The 20663-nt window shown below is 35.7% G+C and overlaps 1 protein-coding gene across 6 annotated transcripts in view; it reads right to left on the reverse strand.

The window, feature by feature from the left end:
* PPARG (peroxisome proliferator activated receptor gamma) overlaps positions 1–20663 on the reverse strand; it is a 145650-nt gene that overhangs the window by 24090 nt on the left and 100897 nt on the right. For 5 of the 6 annotated variants that reach the window (XM_045832276.1, XM_045832278.1, XM_045832277.1 and 2 more), the window contains 2 exons: positions 17618–17756; positions 3029–3228 (listed from right to left, as the gene is read on the reverse strand). In XM_045832276.1, the coding sequence (XP_045688232.1) occupies positions 3029–3228; positions 17618–17756 (339 nt within the window). Of the gene's footprint in view, positions 1–3028; positions 3229–17617; positions 17757–20663 lie in introns of those variants that run through there. The other variant, XM_045832280.1, reaches the window with a different exon arrangement.

The following is a 20663-nucleotide window of genomic DNA, read 5'->3' on the forward strand; positions in this document are numbered from 1 at the left end:
AGATGCTATCAAATGAATAACATGACCATGTAAGATAAAAAACAAATCCCTAGTCTCCTTGGAAATCACATTTTTTGTTTTTTTTCCTCTCTCCCATCTTCCTCTCTGAACTATTTCTTTCCACCAGTGCTTAATTTGATTTTGCAAGATAAGGAGAAAAGAGAGAGCCAAACAATTCTATTTCAGTTTTGTGTAATCAGTGAATGGATTATTTTAATTTGGCCCAGTCTGTCTTTCCAGACCCTAACAAGAGGCAATTTTGCCTCTATCCAGATCATTAATGATGTCCAGTTTGGTTAGCAAATATTAGGCTAGTTAGAGGACCTCTGTTGAAAGTCCAGAATTTCAAAGGCATAGGCAATAGTTTTTAATTCAATTAATCAAATACATCCCAAGTAACTATTATGGGGAAAGCACAGTTACAGTTATTATAGGGGAAAAATGACAGACATTTGGCCTCTGAACTTGAAAAGCCTATAATCAAGCATTTTGCAGCCCTTTCTCTTAAAATAGCTTAATACCTATTTATCACATAAAGTGCCTGCAATTATCTTATTTTTAACAGAAATATTTAGAGCCAAAGAATCAATTGGCATGAGGTTTTAAAGTGGTTTACAGTGGATTGGGCTCTGCCCTTCAGTAATACAGTGAAGAGTATGTTGGTCACTGGTGGAGTAAATTTAAATTCTTGACTACTGCAGAAAAACAAACAAACAAACAAATTTTTTAACTGCCTTCCTCCTATCTTCCAAGTACAATTAAATTGATAGGCTTTCCAGCATGGATTGCAGGTCTGGATTGAGAGATAAGAAAAACGTGAGAAAGCAGTTCCTGGAAGCTAAATGGCCTGAGGGAAAGCAGTGGTGTAAACAGTTGGTTTTAGGGCTCTTTCCCAGTTATCACTCCTTCCCCAGTTCTTGGGCTCTGTCCTCCACTTTCCTATCCCATACTGGCTCTCATCAAGTTGTTGCAATCTGCCCATTGTTAACCTTCTTTAGCCACATCAGTCTAGCTTTCTTTTTATTTTTCTCCCTTTATATGAGCACAGCTTATTTTCCATAGTCAAATCATCTATGTAGAAGTCTTCATTTGCTTTTGTTTTGTTATACCCCAATTTTTTTCATTTAATAAATATATAGACTTAGCTTTGCCATATGATTTATAGTCTATAAAAGTCTGCAGAAGACAGTCCTAATCACTATAATTCTGGAAGAACAAAACAGCACAAGGTAATTTTTCCAACTGTGAATATACTAGGATAGTAGGAGAGGTTGAAAATTCCTGCTATTCTAAAAGTTGGTAAAAATAAATCATAACTCAGAATATTTTCCCAAGGTGAAACTTTCCTAGTGTACAGGGCAACCCTGGCTCATTGCTAGCCAATGGGAAATACTAACTTCCATGAGGGAATATCATGCTCAGAATGTACTGAAGCAGTAGTCAGAAGGCCTGCATTATAGTCTTGGTTCTTCCACATGCTGTGTGGTCTCAGGGCAAAATGTTTAACCATCAATTTCCTCATCTTTAAAAAGGGGGTAATAATAGGAGCTATAAGATGGTCATATATCTTGAACATATAAATTTGTAAGAATTTTTAAAATCATAAAGAACTGAATACAGGTATAATACTGTTAAGGTATCAAAAACCTCTCTTGTACTTCTGGCATTTGGCTCTTTATACAGGAATATACTACAGGAGTTTTCTCTTTCTATTAGCTGATTCTATTCTTATGGGTTAGCTAAAAGGAAAAAATAACATCTTAGGAGCATTATAAAAGTACATTAAAGGGTAATCAAACTTTCCAAAAAATATAATCAAGTAAGGAAAAGATACACACACATCAAGTAATTGCATAGCTAGCCTAGAGCTATGTTCATTTGAAAATAAATGATAGCATAAAAGGTCTATCAAGGGCTGGGGTGGTGCCTTCTGAATGTGTTCTGTGACTTACTACCCTAAGACATGCTGTGGACATTACAGTGAAAGCCAGACCCTGACTGTGCAAACTGAGGTACAGGGATGTGATCCATATGTAAGCAGACAGCAGAATTGGGACTAGAATTCAGCTGTAATTATATTTTGTTTTAATATGGTTCCATGTTGCTTTCTTAGCTTCCTATCAGGGGAGAGTTCTACTTTTTAGAAAACTTGACTCCACATAATTATAATTATAATTCATTCTGAGTTCTCTAAACAGTGGTAATCAATGAGGTTATAGATGTCTGAGAATCCACTAGATTCTCAGCTAGAGTAGCCCAGGTGGCTCCAAGCCTCACAGAAGATAAAATTCATACATGTATCTAAAAGGATGATGCTTCCAGTTACCCAGGAATCACCAACGGAGTGCTACAAGGAAAAAAGGTAATGTAGTATCTGGAATGTATTTTTCTGTCCAACGTGGAACTGCCTAAGAGGCATCTCTAGTACTGCTCCCAAAAGGTAAAATAATGAGACTGAATACCTTTTCCAAACCTAGGACCAGAAAGCAGGGCTGAGTGAATGAATGTAGTCGTAACTAGTTATTTTCATGGCAAGAAAAGAAATAGATCCTGAAAGAAGGTGGTGGATAAAGGGGGCTTGGCCATTCATTAAAATTAAGATGACCTGCATATGTTTATACTATTCTTGAAGAATTTACTGTATTTTGCCACATATGCACACCCACGGTTTTGTATCATACACAGGATTATTATACCCATGGTATGTAATCATTATACTCATGTAATGTGCATCCTTATTTTTCCCTCAAAAATTTGGGCAAAAAAGTGCACATTATCCACAGCGAAATACCAGTAGTAGGAGAACTTGATGGACTTTTTCCCTTTTCAAAATAATGTTTACTTATCCTATCTGAAGACATTTCCTTTCCTGTGCTTCAGACTCTGCCTACAATATGTAACAGCTAACAGCTGAATAGTACTCTGCATGTGTGTGTGTAACATGGTTAATCATTTCCTCAAAGGAGATAATAACAACAACAAAAATAAACCCAGCCACCCCAAATGAAGATGGTAGAAGAGAACTAACTGATTTATCTGTTGTCTTTCCTGTCAAGATGGCCCTCGCTTTTGCTTTGGTCAGCGGGAAGGACTTTATGTATGAGTCATACAAATGTTTTGCCAGGGCCCGGAGGTCAGCAGATTCTGGGTTCAGCTGGTCGATATCACTGGAGATCTCTGCCAGCAGCTTCTCCTTCTCAGCCTGTGGCATCCGCCCAAACCTGATGGCTAGAGAGGAAGAGATATGACAGAATGAATCACTGAAATATCGCTGCTCCTAATGCATACTGTTTTCTCACAGCACTAGTGCCCATATATTAAAAGCCCCTTCTCCCTCCACCAATCTCAAGTCCTGGTTTCTATCTACGACTTTGCTCATCTTTTTATTTCACAGCAAACAGCCTATCAGTAACAATTAAACTGTTCATTTCTTTAATTTGAAACAATCTTGCTAGGAAGGTTAAGCCAGTTTCTACTTATCCTTTAAGACCTAATTCAAATGTCATCTTCGTGAGGCTTTCTCTGATTTCTTTAAGCAGAGTTTATTATTCCTTCCCCAGTATTCCAACAGCCCTTCATGCAAACTTCAATGATAGCAATTTCACACTGTACTTTATTTATTTTACATGTCTATTTGTCCCATTCTAGAATAACAGCCTGAAGGCCAGGGGCAATGTCTTATTCATTTCTGTATCCCCAGCATTTGACATAAAGTCAGGTGCTAAAAGGATCAACATGTTTCATGAATTGTGCAGAATTCAAAGTTATACAGACATAAGCCTTGTTCTCAGGGAGTCTGTACTGTTTTGTCCCTGTTATAAATAAATATGGATGGCCCTGGCCAGTGTGGCTCAGTTGGTTGGAGCATTGTCTGTCGACTGAAGGGTCATGGGTTCAATTCCCTGTCAGGGCAGATGCCTGGGTTGTGGGTTTGGTACCCAGTGGGGCATGTACATGAGCCCCAAACATCAATTGGTGATGTTTCTCTCTCACATAAATGTTTCTCCGCCACTGTTTCCCTACCTTCCCCGCTCTCTAAAATCAATAAAATAAAAGTAAAAAAATATGGATGGTGCTTTCTTTCATATTACTCTGAGAGTACTTTTATATTTAGTGGAGAGAAGCCATAATTATCCCCCTGACTCTCCAGAAGTACCACTTAATGCTGTTTGTCAAAAAGACAACTTCTTTAACATTTGGCTTCCTGTGGGGTAAGGATGAGTGAAAATAGAAGAAAACTAAAGAAAGAAAGGCAAAGAGGAGCAATTAAGAGAGATATTTAAGGGAATATCAGTTGAGGGAAAAATATCATGTGTTTGAAACTCTTTCAACTCAAATGTGTTTTTCTTCCTCTCTACCAATACTATCTGCAAAATATTAATTAAATAAATAATTAATTAATTAATTTTAAACCAGTTATCATGCCTCGTTCCAGGTGCTTCACATGCTGTTTATTTAAAGCTTTAATGTTTTTTAAAAGTTGAGATTATAATTGACACATAACAATATATTAGTTTCAGGCGTACAACATAATGATTTGGTATTTGCATATATTATGAAATGATCACCAGAATAAGTCTAGTTAACATCCATTGCCATGCATAGTTACACATTTTTTTTTGTGATGAGAAACTTTAAGATCTACTCTCTTAATAACTTTTCAATATACAATACAGTATTATTAACTATAGTTACCATGCTGTACCTAACATCCCTAGATCTTACTTATTTCATAACTGGAAGTTTGTATCTTTTGACCCCTTTCACCCATTTCACTGCCCTGCTTCCTTGCCTCCAGTAACCACCAATTTGTTCTTTGTATCTATGCATTAGATTTTTTGTTGTATAGGTTTGTATATGTTGTTGTTCCACATATTAAGTAAAATCATACGGTACTCGTCTTTCTCTGTCTGACTTATTTCACTCAGCATAATGCCCTCAAGTTTCATCCATATTGTCACAAATAGGATGATTTCCTTCTTTTACATGGCTGCTTTTATAAATGATGCTGCAATGAACATGAGGGTGAAGATATCTTTTTGAATTAGTGTTTTTGTTTTCTTTAGATGAATGCCTAGAAGTGGAGTTGCTGGATGATATGCAAAATATTGTTTTGACTAATGCTACTTTGCAGCCACACTTCACAGTCTTCACACTTTCCTGTAATAAGGACTGGACTCCTTGTATTTTCCCATAATAAGGACATTTGAACATCATGTCCAATATTACCTTGTGCATAGCTCTACTATTACACTTATATGGTATCACTGTGATGTGTTTTTATGACAGTCTCCTTCCCTAGACTATAAGCTCCTTGAGGGTAGAGACTGTTGTATTAATTTATATCTCTAACACTTATTGGTGGTGCTCAGTCAATGACTGTTGAATATAGGAATGAATAAATGGATGGTACCTTGCTCTACATTATTATGCTAAAGGTAGCATTCTATCATAGACATAAAAGGACATGAACACATTCCTGAATACTTAGTGAATTTTATTTTGAACTTGTTAAAAAAGAAATTGCTTTGTACCCTTCAGCCTCAAATTTTTAAGTTCCTTTCAGTTGACCATGAGTAAGCTTTGTAACCAACTAATACAATATTGTGTTGTAGGGGCCTCCTTAGGGACCTCTGAGTTAGAAGGGAAGAGATCTTATCTCTCAGTCTTTGGAGAACTTTAAATTAAATTAGCTTGTATCTATTTGGTAAATATACTCTCTGCATATGACCCCTTCAAGTTGCCATATTTTTTGGTCAAAAATCTTGTCTCTCTACTCCCTTTTCCCCATTCTCTTTCTTTTCAGTTCCACAGGGATGGACAATGAATGGTTGCTCACATTTTTACTGCAGTCTCCCCAACCCTGTGGCCTGATCATTCAGTCCCTCAGGATATACCCTCATTACTTAATTGTATTCTCTTGCATAGCATGGATCAAAATAATTATCTGTAATGTTTTATTTTCTCTCCTGCTATATAATCTCCAAAAAGGCAGGAAACTTGCTCATTATTTTGTACTCAGAACTTAATGAAATGTCTGGCTCTTGTTAAGTCCTTGTATAATATGTTTTGAAATAAGACAGAAAAAAAACCCCCCTAGATAGCAGATTTCTTCAAAATCCTCTGTGAAGCCAGTCCAATCATTTGCTTCCTTGTACTGTTTACTCCTTTTCATCAGTAGTTCTTGGTTGAGGATTGGGAAGTAGGGGAGAGGCAGAGCATATTAGAATCATTTGTTAACTTCTAAAATTATGTATCTTTTATAGGAAATTTTAATATGCCATCCCTATACCCAGTGAGAAATGTATCAAAAACTTGGGGTTTGGGACAGTTTAGAAAAAGCTTCCTAAATGATGGGCTTCTGTTATATGAATATATTAGCTTATGTATCAAACTAGTACTATACTACTGTGTATACTACTGTGTGGGCTTATATTGGTTATTCTACTAAAACATAAAGTATATAAGCACCAGGTTTTCTCATCTTTGCTTTTGGGTGCAACAAAATACACATAGTGGGTATATAATGAAAGCTTGATGAATTAAACTCAAATAAGGGCTTGATGAATTAAACTCCAAAATATCAAGTCTGGGAACAGAAAAATGAGATGTATATACATTGGGAGATGTATATACATTTGGGAAAGTGATCATGAAAGAAAACACCCTGTAAAAATCATGGCATATTAAAAGTAGAAGAAATTTTGGTGTAAAGCTTGGGCAAAATTAGTTATATGATAAAACAGAGATGGCTAGAATCACCAAAAGTCTTTTGTTCTTTAACTTTAGTTATTTAACAGAGCACACAATACTGTCTTTTCACTCAATATGCAACTACTGAATGTCTATGTGTGCCAGATATTGTTTTAGGTTTTGGCTACATTTTCACAGGTAATAAACTATAATTATATAAAAAACTTTTACATGTCTAGCAAAATACTTTTTTTCTAACCCAAAAAGTTAATTTAAAATAAAAAAAACAGCCAAAGGGAGTCACTTATTACATTTGCTAGTCCTGCTTGTCCATAACCTAACAAAATAGCCAAAAACAACTTCTAAAAATAATTTTAGAATTAGGAGAAATCAAAGCAAAAGTCTTTTGATACAATCTAAATAAAATGTGAATTTTTGTACTCCTATGTTTATTGGAACATTATTTACCTTAGCCGAGGTTTGAAAGCAATCCAATTGCCCATCAGTAGATGAGTAGATAAAAAATGCTGTGGTAAATTTACACAATAGAACACTATTTGATGGTAAAAAAGGTAATCTTACCTATTTTAAAAAATATATTTTATTGATTATGCTATTACAGTTGTCCCAAGTTTTCCCCTTTTGCCCCTCCTCCACCCAGTACCCCTATCCCTCCAGCAACCCCCACCCCTTAGCTCATGTCCATGGGTCATGCATAAGTTCTTTGGCTACTCTATTTACTCTATTTCCTATACTATTCTTAATATCTCCTTCTCTATTTTGCACCTACGAATTTGTTCTTCTTAATCCCTGCACCCTTTCCCCCATGGTCCCCCTTCCCCCCCAACTGATAACTCTCCAAATGATCTCCATATCTATAATTCTATTGCTGTTCTGCTTATTTACTTAGTTTATTATTTGGATTAAATTACTGATAGTTGTGAATTTACTGCCATTTTAATGTTCATCCTTTTGATCTTCTTTTTCTTATACAATTCCCCTTAGCATTTCATATAATAATGGCTTGGTGATGCTGCACTTTTTTAGCTTTACCTTGTCTGGGAAGCTCTTTATCTGCCCTTCAATTCTAACTGATAGCTTTGCTGGATAGAGTAATTTAGGTTGTAGGTCCTTGCTTTTCATCTTTGAATACTACTTGCCAGTCCCTTCTAGCCTGCAAAGTTTCTTTTGAGAAATCAGGTGACAGTCACATGGGAACTCATTTGTAGGTAACTATCTGCTTTTCTCTTGCTGCTTTTAAGATTCCCTCTTTATCTTTAACCTCTGGAATTTTAATTATGATGTGTCTTGGTGTGGTCCTCTTTGCATCTATCTTGTTTGGGACTCTGTGCTTCCTGGACTTGTATGTCTATTTCCTTCACCAAATTAGGGAAGTTTTGTATCATTGTTTCTGCAAATAAGTTTTCAATTTCTTGCTCTTCCTCTTCCCTTTCTGGTACCCCTATGATTTGGATGTTGGTACGTTTAAAGATGTCCCAGAGGCTCCTTAGACTATCCTTGTTTTTTTGGATTCTTTTTTCCTCTTGAAGTTCTGATTGAATGCTTTTTTCTTCCTTGTGTTTCAAATCATTGATTTGATTCTAGGCTTCATCCACTCCACTGTTGGTTCCCTATAGATTTTTCTTTATTTTGCTTAGTGTAACCTTAATTTCTGCCTGGGTCATTTTTATGCTGTTGAAGTACCCAGTGAGTTCCCTGAACATCCGTATAAGCAGTGTTTTGAACTCTGCATTTGATTGGTTGCTTATCTCCATTTCATTTATTCTTTTTCTAGAGTTTTGTTCTGTTCTTTCATTTGGGCCATGTTTCTTTGTCTCGTCATTTGGCAGCCTCCCTGTCTTTGTTTCTGTGTATTAGGTAGAGCTGCGTTGACTCCCTGTCTTAGGAGCACAGCCTACTGTAAAAAAGAGCACCTGTAAATTATATGGGTGGATGGAGTCTTAGGTAATCACCAGGGTGGGGCAACCTGTGTCACAGCTCTGTGGCTCTGTTTGGGGAGGGTTCAGAAAGGGGACAATGCTGCTGCCTGGCCTCTGGAGTTTTTCCTGGGAGGAAGCTGTCTCGCCCTATTGCCAGTCACTTCAATTTCCCCCTGTATGTGACTGGTGCCCCTTCTACTATTGCACTGGTGCTGAATCCTGGTCCTAAATTCTTTGTGGGCCCTTTAAGAGGAGTTTCTTGAGAATCCCAAAGTTTCTTCTGCTGCCCCAAACTCCAATGGGTTTTACAGTCAGAAGTTATGGGGACTTATCTTCCTGGCACTGAAACCCTGGGTTGGGTGGTCTGGTCCTATGCTGGGATCCCTTGCTCCCCAGGTATCCCTCCCCATTTTTATCTACCACATGTGGATGTGGAACCACCTGTTCTGCATCTCTGCTTTACTCAGTGTCTCTGAGCCTCTCCACCTCTCTGCGCGTCTCCGCATGTCTCCACATCTCTGCCCCTCCTACCCATCTGGATGAATGTGGTTTCTTTAAATATTTTGTTGTTGGACTTCCATACAGCTCGATTTTCTGACAATTCTGGGTGATATTTGTTCTGTAGTCTAGTTGTAATTTTTGCTATAGTTGCTCAAGGAGGCAAGGCTTATTTTCCTATGCCTACATTTTGACTGAAGTCAAATTTTATCTTTTGTAACAGCATGGACTGACCTGGACAGTATCATGCTAAGTGAAATAAACCAGTCGGAGAAAGACAAGTACCATATGATCTTACTTATATGTGGAATCTAATGAACAAACTGAACTAACAAGCACAACAGTGACAGACTCATAGACACAGAGGACAGACTAACAACTGTCAGAGGGGAGGAAGGCTGGGGCTGCTGGGTGATAAAGGTGAAGGGATTAAAAAAAACCCTCACAGACACAGAGAACAGACACAGACAACAGTAAGGTGATTACTAGAGGGAAAAGGGGTAGGGGAGGTAGAATAGGGTAAAAGAGGGATAAATGGTGATGGAAAGAATTTTGACTTGGGGTGGTGAACACAGAACATAATATACAGGTGATGTGTTATAGAAATGTACACCTGAAACCTATATAATTTTACTAACCAATGCTACTCCAATAAATTCAGTAAAATTAAATTGAAAAAATAAAATGTTAGTTTTTATAAGTTGAAGTTCCCTCCAAAGACCAAAAGCTTATAACAAATTTTCTGTATCGCTAAATGCTCATGATGCAAATTAGGTTCAATGAACTGTCAGTGCAACTAATTACATAGGCGATTTCAGCATTTTTTACATAGTACAGTTTCAACAAAAGGAATGTAAAATATATCTCATTTGGTGTGACTAAATTTGCATAAAACATGGAAATCTGAAATGATAAATACAAATTTTTATTTGCATGCATTTTTTTAAGGGAGAAAAAGCTGATTTTATTTTGTTGCTTTTGAACCCCATTAATAATACTAACCTACCTCATGTGAGGTGATGATATAAGGCACAGATAGTGTTTAGCACAGTGCCTGGCACATAGTAATGCTTAATATGTGCAGCTTTTATTATTTGTTGATAAAGTCGTCTAGAGGAATTGTGGCTGCTGTGGGCTATAGACCAGTATGGTAGATATGGCACACTAACCTAGATCCTTTCCCACAGGTAAACAACAAAACCTGAAAACCTAATCCCTTTGTCTATCTATCCACCTGTCTGTCTCTCTATCTATCCATCCGTCTATCTATCCAACCATCTCTATCTCTATCTCTCTTTCTTTAAATTGTTTAGGAAATGGTGTTTTTAGTGAAGTAATTCTTGAACCTCAGTGAATCTGAGAATCAAGATGAGGGAAGTATTCTCTCTATGGACTGCTGTTTTCCATAAAACTGAAGTTTAGAGATAGAAGATAGAAGTTCTAAACTGGGAACCAGAAATATAAAGGCTGATGTGCTCATATACAAACACATTTTTCAAAATCTTCTAACACTACTGATTAATTTTAAAAGAGAAGGAAAATGTTCCATGCATCACTGAGCGAGAACTTTCAGCCTCTTTGGCAGGCAATGGAATTAACCCGGCACTTGAGGTAGTTAGGCTACTTTCTAGTTTCAGCTAGTGAACAACTGTCTATGTGGCTTTTCTCCTCTGGTCTTCAACTGCTTTATTTATGCAGAATGAGAGACTTGGAAAAGAAGATCTTTCAATATCCCTTCCTCTAGTTCTAAATTTAGCTATAAAATTCTACAAGTCTCTATGACATAGGACTGGGGAACATGCTACGCTCTCTCTTTTTTAAAGCGCTTTTGTCTACTCTTTGAGTCCCGAAGAAAATGAAAGACATTCTGTCTGTTCTACAGATCTAGCACATGTTACACTGAGCAACTTCTAGGATACGGGCATTCAGTGTCATATTTGGGATAATCACCTACAGAAAATTCATGTAACTTATTTTTTTTGAAAAATTGTCAATATCAGAATCACTATGCACCCTGTAGGAAGAAAAGGTTATATAGAGACTCGTTATTTTCTGGTGAAAGTATATCAGCATACCTTAATGTAACACACTTTTACTGAACTGAATGGAGCTAACTACTAGCATATGACAGATTCAGCATTGTGTGTTAGCACTGATTTCTTGAACATAACAACTCCAAGCCCATGGAATATTTAGGTATCCTGTTCTTTGAATCTTAGAAACAATTAATGTTCCTTAATGACAATTAATGACATGTTTGAAAAACACCTAACTGTAGGAACATCAATGATAAGTGCTACTTAATTACAAAAATAAATTAAAGCAGATTTTTAAAATAAATCAAAAGAAGATAGAAGAATGAAATAAGTTTTATTAAAAATAATTTTGTCTTTCAACATCTAAGGGGTGAATTTTTAATGCTATCAAGCTTTTGACAATTAGTAAGGTTATGTCTCATAGTCAGTTTCCCCACTTTTAATGTGTTTATTTTATAAAAGCCTTATCATGTAAATAAGTCTTATACAACACTATTGCTTTTCATATAGCTTTTGCCAAGTAAGTTACGTTTTTCCACCTCTCTTTCTTAGGAAAAAAACCTTGTGCATTTTGAGGTTTTACAGAATTTGGCAATCTAATAACTATAATTTTCTAGGTCCTCTAAAGCAAAACAAGGAACAGCCTGAACACCAGTATTATTTTTATGCAGGGATAACATTTTTCAAACTATTTTAGAGAACATTTAAACATTTGCCTAGGTTTCTTTCCAAAGTAGAGATAAACAAAACACCACTGCCTCACCACTGCCTTTCTGATTCAATCTGATTCCTTTAAGTCTTACTTGACATCATTGAATTCATTCATTGAATGCCTATTTGATACAAGACATCGTGTTAGACAGACTGGATGGGGGAGAGGTGGCCAAGGATGAAAAGAACATGTCTAATAGAGGAGATCCTAAGTATATATATAGATTATTCTTTCTCTCATGTACCCCTCTTTACTAGTTCCTTCCTTTTCACCTAAGCAGATATTTAAGGTTCTGACCCTAGTGTACCCCCACCTTCATGCTATTTTTTACTATACCACTGAAGTTATTGAAAGAGTAGGTCTCCCTCTCCATCTGCATTTGTCACTTACTATTTACTTCCTAACCCACTGCAATCTAGCTTTTGCCTCATTTAAATTTACCAAAACTTTGCTCTTAGAAGTCCCTCATTCTTTTTTCACAGACAGATCTGGGGACCTCTTCTAAGTTCTTCTACTTGTGCTCTCCAGCAATCTCCCAGGCCTTAATGCTGTTGATATTCTTCACCCTCTTTTCATGCTGGTTTCTGCTTTTCTGGTTCTCCTCTTTCTGCAGGCTATTTTCCATACCTCCTTCCTTCACCTGTGTTCTGTTATTCTTAGTTTGATCTTCTCTTTAATTCACAAGATGTGCCAGTGACTCCTGCCTTCTCTTACTGAGATCTGGATCCTTGTTTTTCACTTCTTCCTAGATTCCTTTATACATGGATGTTGGCTATCCCATAAGCACTTCAACTACAACATAAAAATGAACTTTTCATTTCCCCCTTCCAAACTATCTCCTCATCCTCTTTTCCTTTTTTGGTTAATTCATTTTATCAGCCAAACTAGATACCCCGAATAGTCTTGACAATCTCTCTCCCTGCAGACATTTATATTCATTGGTCATTGTTCTGATATTTCTCTCAATTCCATTTCTTCTCACCTATCCCAATGTCTTAGTTCATAATATATTACTGGAGTTCTCATAAATTTCCCTGATTCCCTCCCTGTCCTCAGCTTTATTTATCCCTTTTATTGCTGTCTATAGAAATTTGGTTTTTGTTAGCAGATGTGATCACTACCTTGCTTTATAAGGCACAGTAACCACAGGGGAGGGGTGAGGAGGATAACGAGGAAAAGAAGGGGAAGGGTAGTCAAAGAACATGTATAAAGGACCTAAGGACAAAGACAATGGCGGTAGGGTAGGATTGAGTGTGGGAGGTGGGTGTGGGTGGGGTAGGGCAGAGTGGTGGAGGGGAAAATGGGGACAACTGTAGTTAAACAGTGATTTGAAAAAAAGTGATTTAAAAAAAAGTCACAATGTGATGTCAGAGAAAGGCATGAAACAAGAGAAGAGGAAAAATGGGGAATTAAAAGTCTTATGAAAGAGAGGACATTTGAACTGGGCCTTGAATACCAGGTAGGTTTTTTGTTTTTTTTTTTTTAACTAGGGAACTGAAGGACATAGTACACAGAGGCCCACAGGCATTTTCCAGGAAGAGCAAAGAACACAGTTTGTCTGAAATTTACGTGGAAAAGAGCAGCAGCAGGATAAAGCAGTGGAGGCTAGACTGTAAATGATCATGAAGGCCAGCCAGGTTTGAGTAACATGCCTGCTATGTGCATTAGGATGATTTACTCTGTTATATTTTCCTAAAAGTTAACATTTGGGTAATTTTCCTTTATATCACAAAGAAGACTAAAGAAAAAAAAGAGTAACAATTTGAAGTTTAAATTTATTTGCCATTGATGTTTTTCTTTTTTGCAATATACACCAGAGCTTCTGTTTACAAGGAAGAAAGGAACTACCTTAAAAATGCTGAGTGCCACAAAAATTTCTGAAACCACTTTTCTAAACTTTTATGAAGCCACTGAGAAATTATTTTTAAGTTGTCAGCCTTTTTTAAAAACTAAAAAACCCCATTATTTATATAACAGGACATCCTAATCAGTAAAGCTAAGGTTTCACTAATTTTTATATTTATGAAAAACATAATTTTTATTCAAATCTCAATGGCATAGGGAAAAACCTAGCTGAATGACGTAAGTCAATTCTTCTCTACATCAGATTATTTTTTCTGCAGAGCCAATACTTAGTATTTTATTATTTACTTCATACATGAAAAGCATCTCTGAATATGAAATATTGACTAGTCAAAATTCTTAATGACTAAATCATCTCATTAAAAATAAAAAGGGCACATTTAAAAATATGATTAATGGCAGAAATTTTGACAACAGGACTTGAACACAAAACTGATGCTTTAAAAACCTAAAGCCCTTACCTAAAACCCTTACACATAAAAATGTGTAAGGGCCCATTTGACTGAAGAGGCAACATTAATCTATGAGAGTGTTTTTATCAAGATTCTGTAGATACCTGCTTTATTAATTCAAAACATAAAACAAATAGTAGCTGATGTAATAATCCCTTAGTAAGTTAATTCTGGGTAGCCTAGGAAGTCAGCTCTTTATTTCTGCTTTACTTGTCTTTGGAGCCTTCCTCTAAAGGTGTCTGGACAGGGTATTGGGCTGACCATGCTTGAGATGACTCAGGAAGACTTTGGAGCAATCAGCAGGATTGGCCCATGGTCTAAAAATGAAGGATTATTAAATGACCAAAATCATGGCAATATGTATTTATCTTGATAATTACTGAAAAACGAAAAATTTCTCCCAAGTACATCAATCCAACAACTGCGTGCTTTTTCTATCCAATGCTGAAAATGGGTATTTGAGAAACAGCTAGGTTTCTAATTGGAAAAATGCTGAAGTCATATCTTTCTACAATGTTTAGGCTACATGTCATGATCAAAATGTATCATTATGCAATTATCAAATGTACTGTCTGACATTAGTGAGCAACTGATCAGAACATACAGAAGACATGATTCAGGCATACGAATTATATTTTTATGGTGCCAAATCATACAGATGGAAACTTTTAAATTCAGGTGACTGACAGGTATCAATTGCCTAAATATTTGGGAAGACTGACATTGTAAGATATAGAATAACTAGTTGAAAAGTGAAAAATTCAGTGACATAGGTTTTTTGACTTATATAGCATCATAGACTTTTCAAAGTTAAAAGAACTTAGCAATTGCTGATTTCGGTGATTTTCCAACATTCCCTAGGGCCTTTGGGTTCTTTGATGGTTACTTTAGAAGTGTCTTTCAAAGCTGGGAGTGTGTAGCTAACATGGAAGCTAAATGCAGAGAATGGACTACGCAAAGACCAAAGAACAAAAATAAAAGTAACACAGAAAGAAGCAAATTTACTTCAGGGGAATGTTCATTTCTTCTTGTGCATACTAAAAACAGTGAGGTGCCGATTTTGATATAACACACGAAGCCTCTTTATTAAGTTGGTGGGTTCTTACACTGAGGACCATTCATACAAAACATTAACAAAAACGCATTTTTGTATTAATGGAAATCTCATTACAGTTGGCCTCACATTGGACAAAGCAATGAATTTTAAATAGTTACTATGATCTAGAAAATTTTGCATTTAAAAATGGTTCCTTCATCAGGAAAACAGGCTAAACTAATCAAAATCTAGTTGTGGAGTCCCCCTTCTTATGTGTAGATTAAGTGGATGTTTTCTTCTCTCTGCAGCAAACACATTACCATAAAAACCTCTGGGAAGGGATTCTCTTAGTCATGTTTGCACTCCTGTAAGTGTTAAACTGTATAAGCCTTTGATGCGTGATGTTTAATTCCTTTATTTAAATAGTCATAAGATGTTCAAAGATGACCTTACTCAGTTCATAATAGCTTTCTTTGACTTTTCTGTGGAGAGAAAATTATATCCTCAATACCACATAGGTTGGGCTTTAAATACTATTTGCCTATTAAAAATAAGAAATAGGAGATATATTTTACATGAATATGTACAAGCAACAGGAAATATATTTTACATCAATGTGTAAAGTGACAATTTTTTTAAAGAACAAAAAAGAAACAGCATTAAAAGCAGAACTGGCATGTTTTTCTAGGCAGTCTTATAGATAATGACCTCAAATCAAAGATTTCTTCATAAAGATAAATGAAGTTTATTGCAACTTGATTTCATCACCTAATACACAACCCTTGACTTGAAAACATGCCCTATGTTTTATGAGGTCTGAAATAAAAAGAAAATGGATGATATTAACCACCAAATTATTTTGCAATCAATGAATGCAGTTGTATACACAGCAGATGTATTAACTGTTGAGGAAAGTTAGACCAAATTTCCTTCCTGTCAACTATAGCTAATAGATCTATTCATAACACATTCTTGTATTTAGAGTAAATGACCCATTTAATGATAAAAATATAATTTTAAAACTATTTTTAAAGAGTAGGGTATCAACCAATTAGTGATTCCCAAATATCTTGATGATTTTCACTGCAAAAACAAAACATCAGCATAATGAGCAAAAACTTAATTTTCACAGATGCTTTGGAGTCCTTATAGATGAAGATTGATTTAAAGATTCCGTGGATAGATGGAACACACTGACTGCTGTCAGAAGGGAGAGGGGAGTGGGTACTGGATAAAGAAAGGAAGGGATTAGCCAAGGAACATATATGCATAATCCACAGACACAGACAACAATGTGGTGATGGCCAGCGGGAAGAGGGGGAGGCAGGCAAAGAGTGTGAAAATAGGGGCAGCTGTAAGAGTGTAAACAATAAAAATACAGTTGAGAGAGACAGAGAGAGAGAGAGAGAGAGAGAGAGAAAGGGAGAGAGAGATTATCCTTATACCAGATCAGTTCTGAGAGAGATGAAGGCAAAAGAAAGAAAAAACAGGATATCCAATGAAATGAGACTTTGGATTCATTTTGATCACATTTGCATTTTACATTTCTTGAGCCTATAATGAGTTTTTAAAGAACTAATACTTGAAAAATATAATAATATCATTACATCAAAATTTGTTTTATAATCTAGTTAATCAGTCAGAGCTAAATAGAAATCAAGAACTATTTATTCAAACAGGCCTATCTTCCAGGACTTTGTTGAGTGAGCTCTACAACTCATGAAAATATGGGTCTTCTCAGGTCTTCTACATTTTCCTTGTTAGGTCACTCATTAGGTCAACACTCCAATTCATAAGCTTGATTTTTGATATAGGTTTAAAAAGTAGAAAGTTTTATTCTCTTATCTTTCTACAGACACTGAAGTTTTGTGGAACTTTAATGTATTTCTTTATTCACAAGTTTGTATGCTGCTCAAAGTCAAGACTACTGCTATAGCTACACTCATCTTTGCATAATAAATAGAATATATAAATCTAAATTCTGATAAGCCACCTAAAGTTCCATATCTAGAAATCTGCAGAATTCTTACATTTAAATTAGAAAGAAACTATTGATACACAGAAGTATAATCTGTTTAATGCTATTAAAGCAACATAAAATATAATCACACATATCATATTTGTTTTAAAATACTACAGGTTATTTCTATCACCTCCCAGATTTTCAAGTCTTTACTCTGATCATAGCACATGCCCAACCACAGAGAGGATTCCTCACAACAGCTTAAAATCTCTGACCTAAATGAGAAATGCTTTGTCAGTATGCAATATTCTGAAACCTGGCATTCTGTGGTATAAGTACATGTTTTCATCAATGGCCTTCATGTTTACTGATCTGGCAGCCGTAATGAGAATAATAAAATACATGGAGCTAAGTGTTCACTTACCATTATGAGACATCCCCACAGCAAGGCATTTCTGAAACCGACAGTATTGACATTTATTTCTACTTTTTTTGTGGATACGACAGTTAAGATCACACCTATCATAAATAAGCTTCAATCTGATTGTTCTCCGGAAGAAACCCTGCAAAGAGATAATAAAAAAGAAGCAAATTATAAGTCTTTGTGATGCATTGAAGCAGCAATGTATGGGTAAAGGCACAATGGCCTGGGTACCAGCAAAGGCAGGTGCTTCACACACTTCTGGCACTGGTGACTTTAGGCAAGTCACTTAACCTTTCTGGAACTGCATGAGGATTTCCAGTGTCCTGTGTTAGCTCTTAGAAAGTGACCACATCCAACTAATGTCATTCAATGGATTTTGGCTTTACATTTGGATTTCAGCATGCTCTAAAAAGTGCAAATAAAACATCAATTAATCAGTTCAGTATCTCTGCAAACTATTCCAGGAGCACGCCAAACCCTTATACTTGTACTAAGCAGTTTGGCAAAGTTATAATCATTTCATCGCAATACATGATCAGGGCCAATAAAAATCCACATGTGGATAATTTTTTGGAATTCTCTATGTTGCATAATTTCCTGCAGAATTGGTTTCATTTATTTGTGCAGCTGAAAGTGTGTGTGTTCCATAATTGTTGTAGCCTACAAACAAAAAGAAATAATAGAAAATAACATGAGCCCTGTCTGGTGTGGCTCATTGGACTGACCACTGGCCTATGAACTGAAGGGTCACCAGTTCAATCCCCGGTCAGGGCACGTGCTTGGGTTGCAGGCCAAGCCCCCAGTTGGTGGCATGCAAGAGGCAACCAATTCATATTTCTCTTGCTCATTGAGGTTTCTCTCCCTCTCTCTCTCCTTCCCTTCCCATCTCTTTGAAAATAAAATCTTTAAAAATAAATAAAAATGTAAAAAAGAAAATAATATGGTAAGTAATAGATAAATCCTCAGAAAATCAACTATCTCAAAATAGGAAATATGTCAACTTGAGGCTAACTGAATACTGCTATATTTATATATTTTTGGGAAGACCTAAAAAAAATTCTGCAAAAAGACCTGGAAAAAGTCAAAATGTTTTCTAACTCCACTTTTTTGTTCAGAGTACTATTCATTTCTATTGTGTTCATTTTAATAGATCTCAGCTCTTAATTCTTCCAAATTTATCTCATTCTGTTTGGTACAAAAAGCACTGAACTAGTATTGATTCTGTCACTGATGTCATTTGACTTTCTCCACATTTCTATCTTGAACCTTAGACAAGTATGTTCTAGTGCTTACTTGACACCTTCACTTGGAAATCTAATAGCCACCTTGAACCCAGCATATTCTACACTAAAGTCCTGATCTTACCTCGCAAACTTACTTCACCTCAGCTTTTCCATTTCAATTTATGCAACTTCATCCTCCCACATTCTCAAGCCAAAATCCTTGAAGTCACTCTTGATTTCTTTGTCTGATGTAGAAAGCTCTTTCTCTAAATATACACTTGCCTATTTCCTTCATTACCTTCAAGTTTTTGTTAACCTCAACTTCTCAGTGAAGCTTATCTACCTTATTTAACACTGTGGCCTGTTCTTGCCCCCAATTTTCCTCTGGAAATATTGATCTCCTTTACTTTGCCCTTGTTTTTCTTCTTTTCCTTCAATAGATTTAAGACTTTCTAGCATACAATATAATTTACTTACTATGTTTGTGTTTATTTTCTTGCCCCTCCCCCACTGCCCAACAGTGAGCTCCATGGGGCTAGGGATGGTATCTTACACCCTTGGATGAAGCCCTGACACCAACAATAGTTCTCCATTAAAATCTGTTGAATAAACATGTGTGTCACTTAACTTCCTTACTGGGCCTCACCCTTTCTACGTGTAAAGTGAGGAGGGGGTTCCATTTCTGATATTCTCTGATCCTAAACTGTAACTGCGGTCTTACAAGGCCATTGTCATACTCTCTTCCTTTTATTTTCTATGTTATTTTATTAGTATTAATTACAAACATGTAGAAAATACATGTAATCATAAAATATAACAAGATAATTATCACACATGAAGCCTGTTATCCAACCCAAGATTTAAAATCATGACCAGAATACTTATGTATTCTTCTCTTATTCAACTCCCGCACTTGTGTCCCCTTGACGGTTATCATCCTGAACTTTGTGTTTATCATTTCCTTGACTTTTAAGAAGATATAGTTTTATCACACAGTCTGTAAAACTAAATAATACATTGTTTAGTTATAATTGTTTTGAGGCTTTATTAAACACTATCATACTTCATGTCTTTTTAAGGGACTTTCATTAAAAGAATTGAGTATTAGGTTTCTAAAATTTATCCACTTTCTTGTTGAGAAGCTATGATTTATTCATTTTCAGAGTTGTATAATATTCTATTATATGACTATGCCACAATTTATTAATTTATTCTCTCATGTTTGAATTCTTACCAATTTTTCTATTATAAATAGTGCTTCTATAAATATTTTTTTTTGTTTTATAATGCACATATACAAAAGTTCCCTTAGGAGCAGAGTTTCTGGATTATACAATACTTGAATGTTAAATTTACAAGACAATTCCAAATTGTTTTCCTAAATGTTTATACCAATTTTCACTCCCACTACTAGCTTACAGAAGTTACATTCTCTCCAGCACTTGGTATCATTGGGCATCTTAATTTTTGACAATGTAGTATGTATAAAATAGAATCGAAATAGGACCTTAATTTGTATTTCTCTAATTTTTCATTTCCAAGTTTTTCAATGGATTGTCTTTTTCTTAAAATTGAATTTTAGATAATCTTATTATACTATAGATACAAGTCCATTGTCTGATATAAGTGTTGCAAATATCTTCTCCTGTCTATGGCTTACTATCCTTGAAATTTATTATTTGTCTTTTTTGCTTTTTAACCTATAAACGTTTTCATTTCACTCTCATTGTTGAAAGATATAGAGTACTAAAAAAAGAAAGATATAGCATACTCAGTTATTTTCTATTTCACTTTGAATTCTATTATCTTTGTGCTTCCACTGC

Source organism: Phyllostomus hastatus, unplaced genomic scaffold (genome assembly GCF_019186645.2).
Source record: "Phyllostomus hastatus isolate PE091 unplaced genomic scaffold, TTU_PhHast_1.1 phas_contig_16, whole genome shotgun sequence".
NCBI lineage: Eukaryota > Metazoa > Chordata > Mammalia > Chiroptera > Phyllostomidae > Phyllostomus > Phyllostomus hastatus.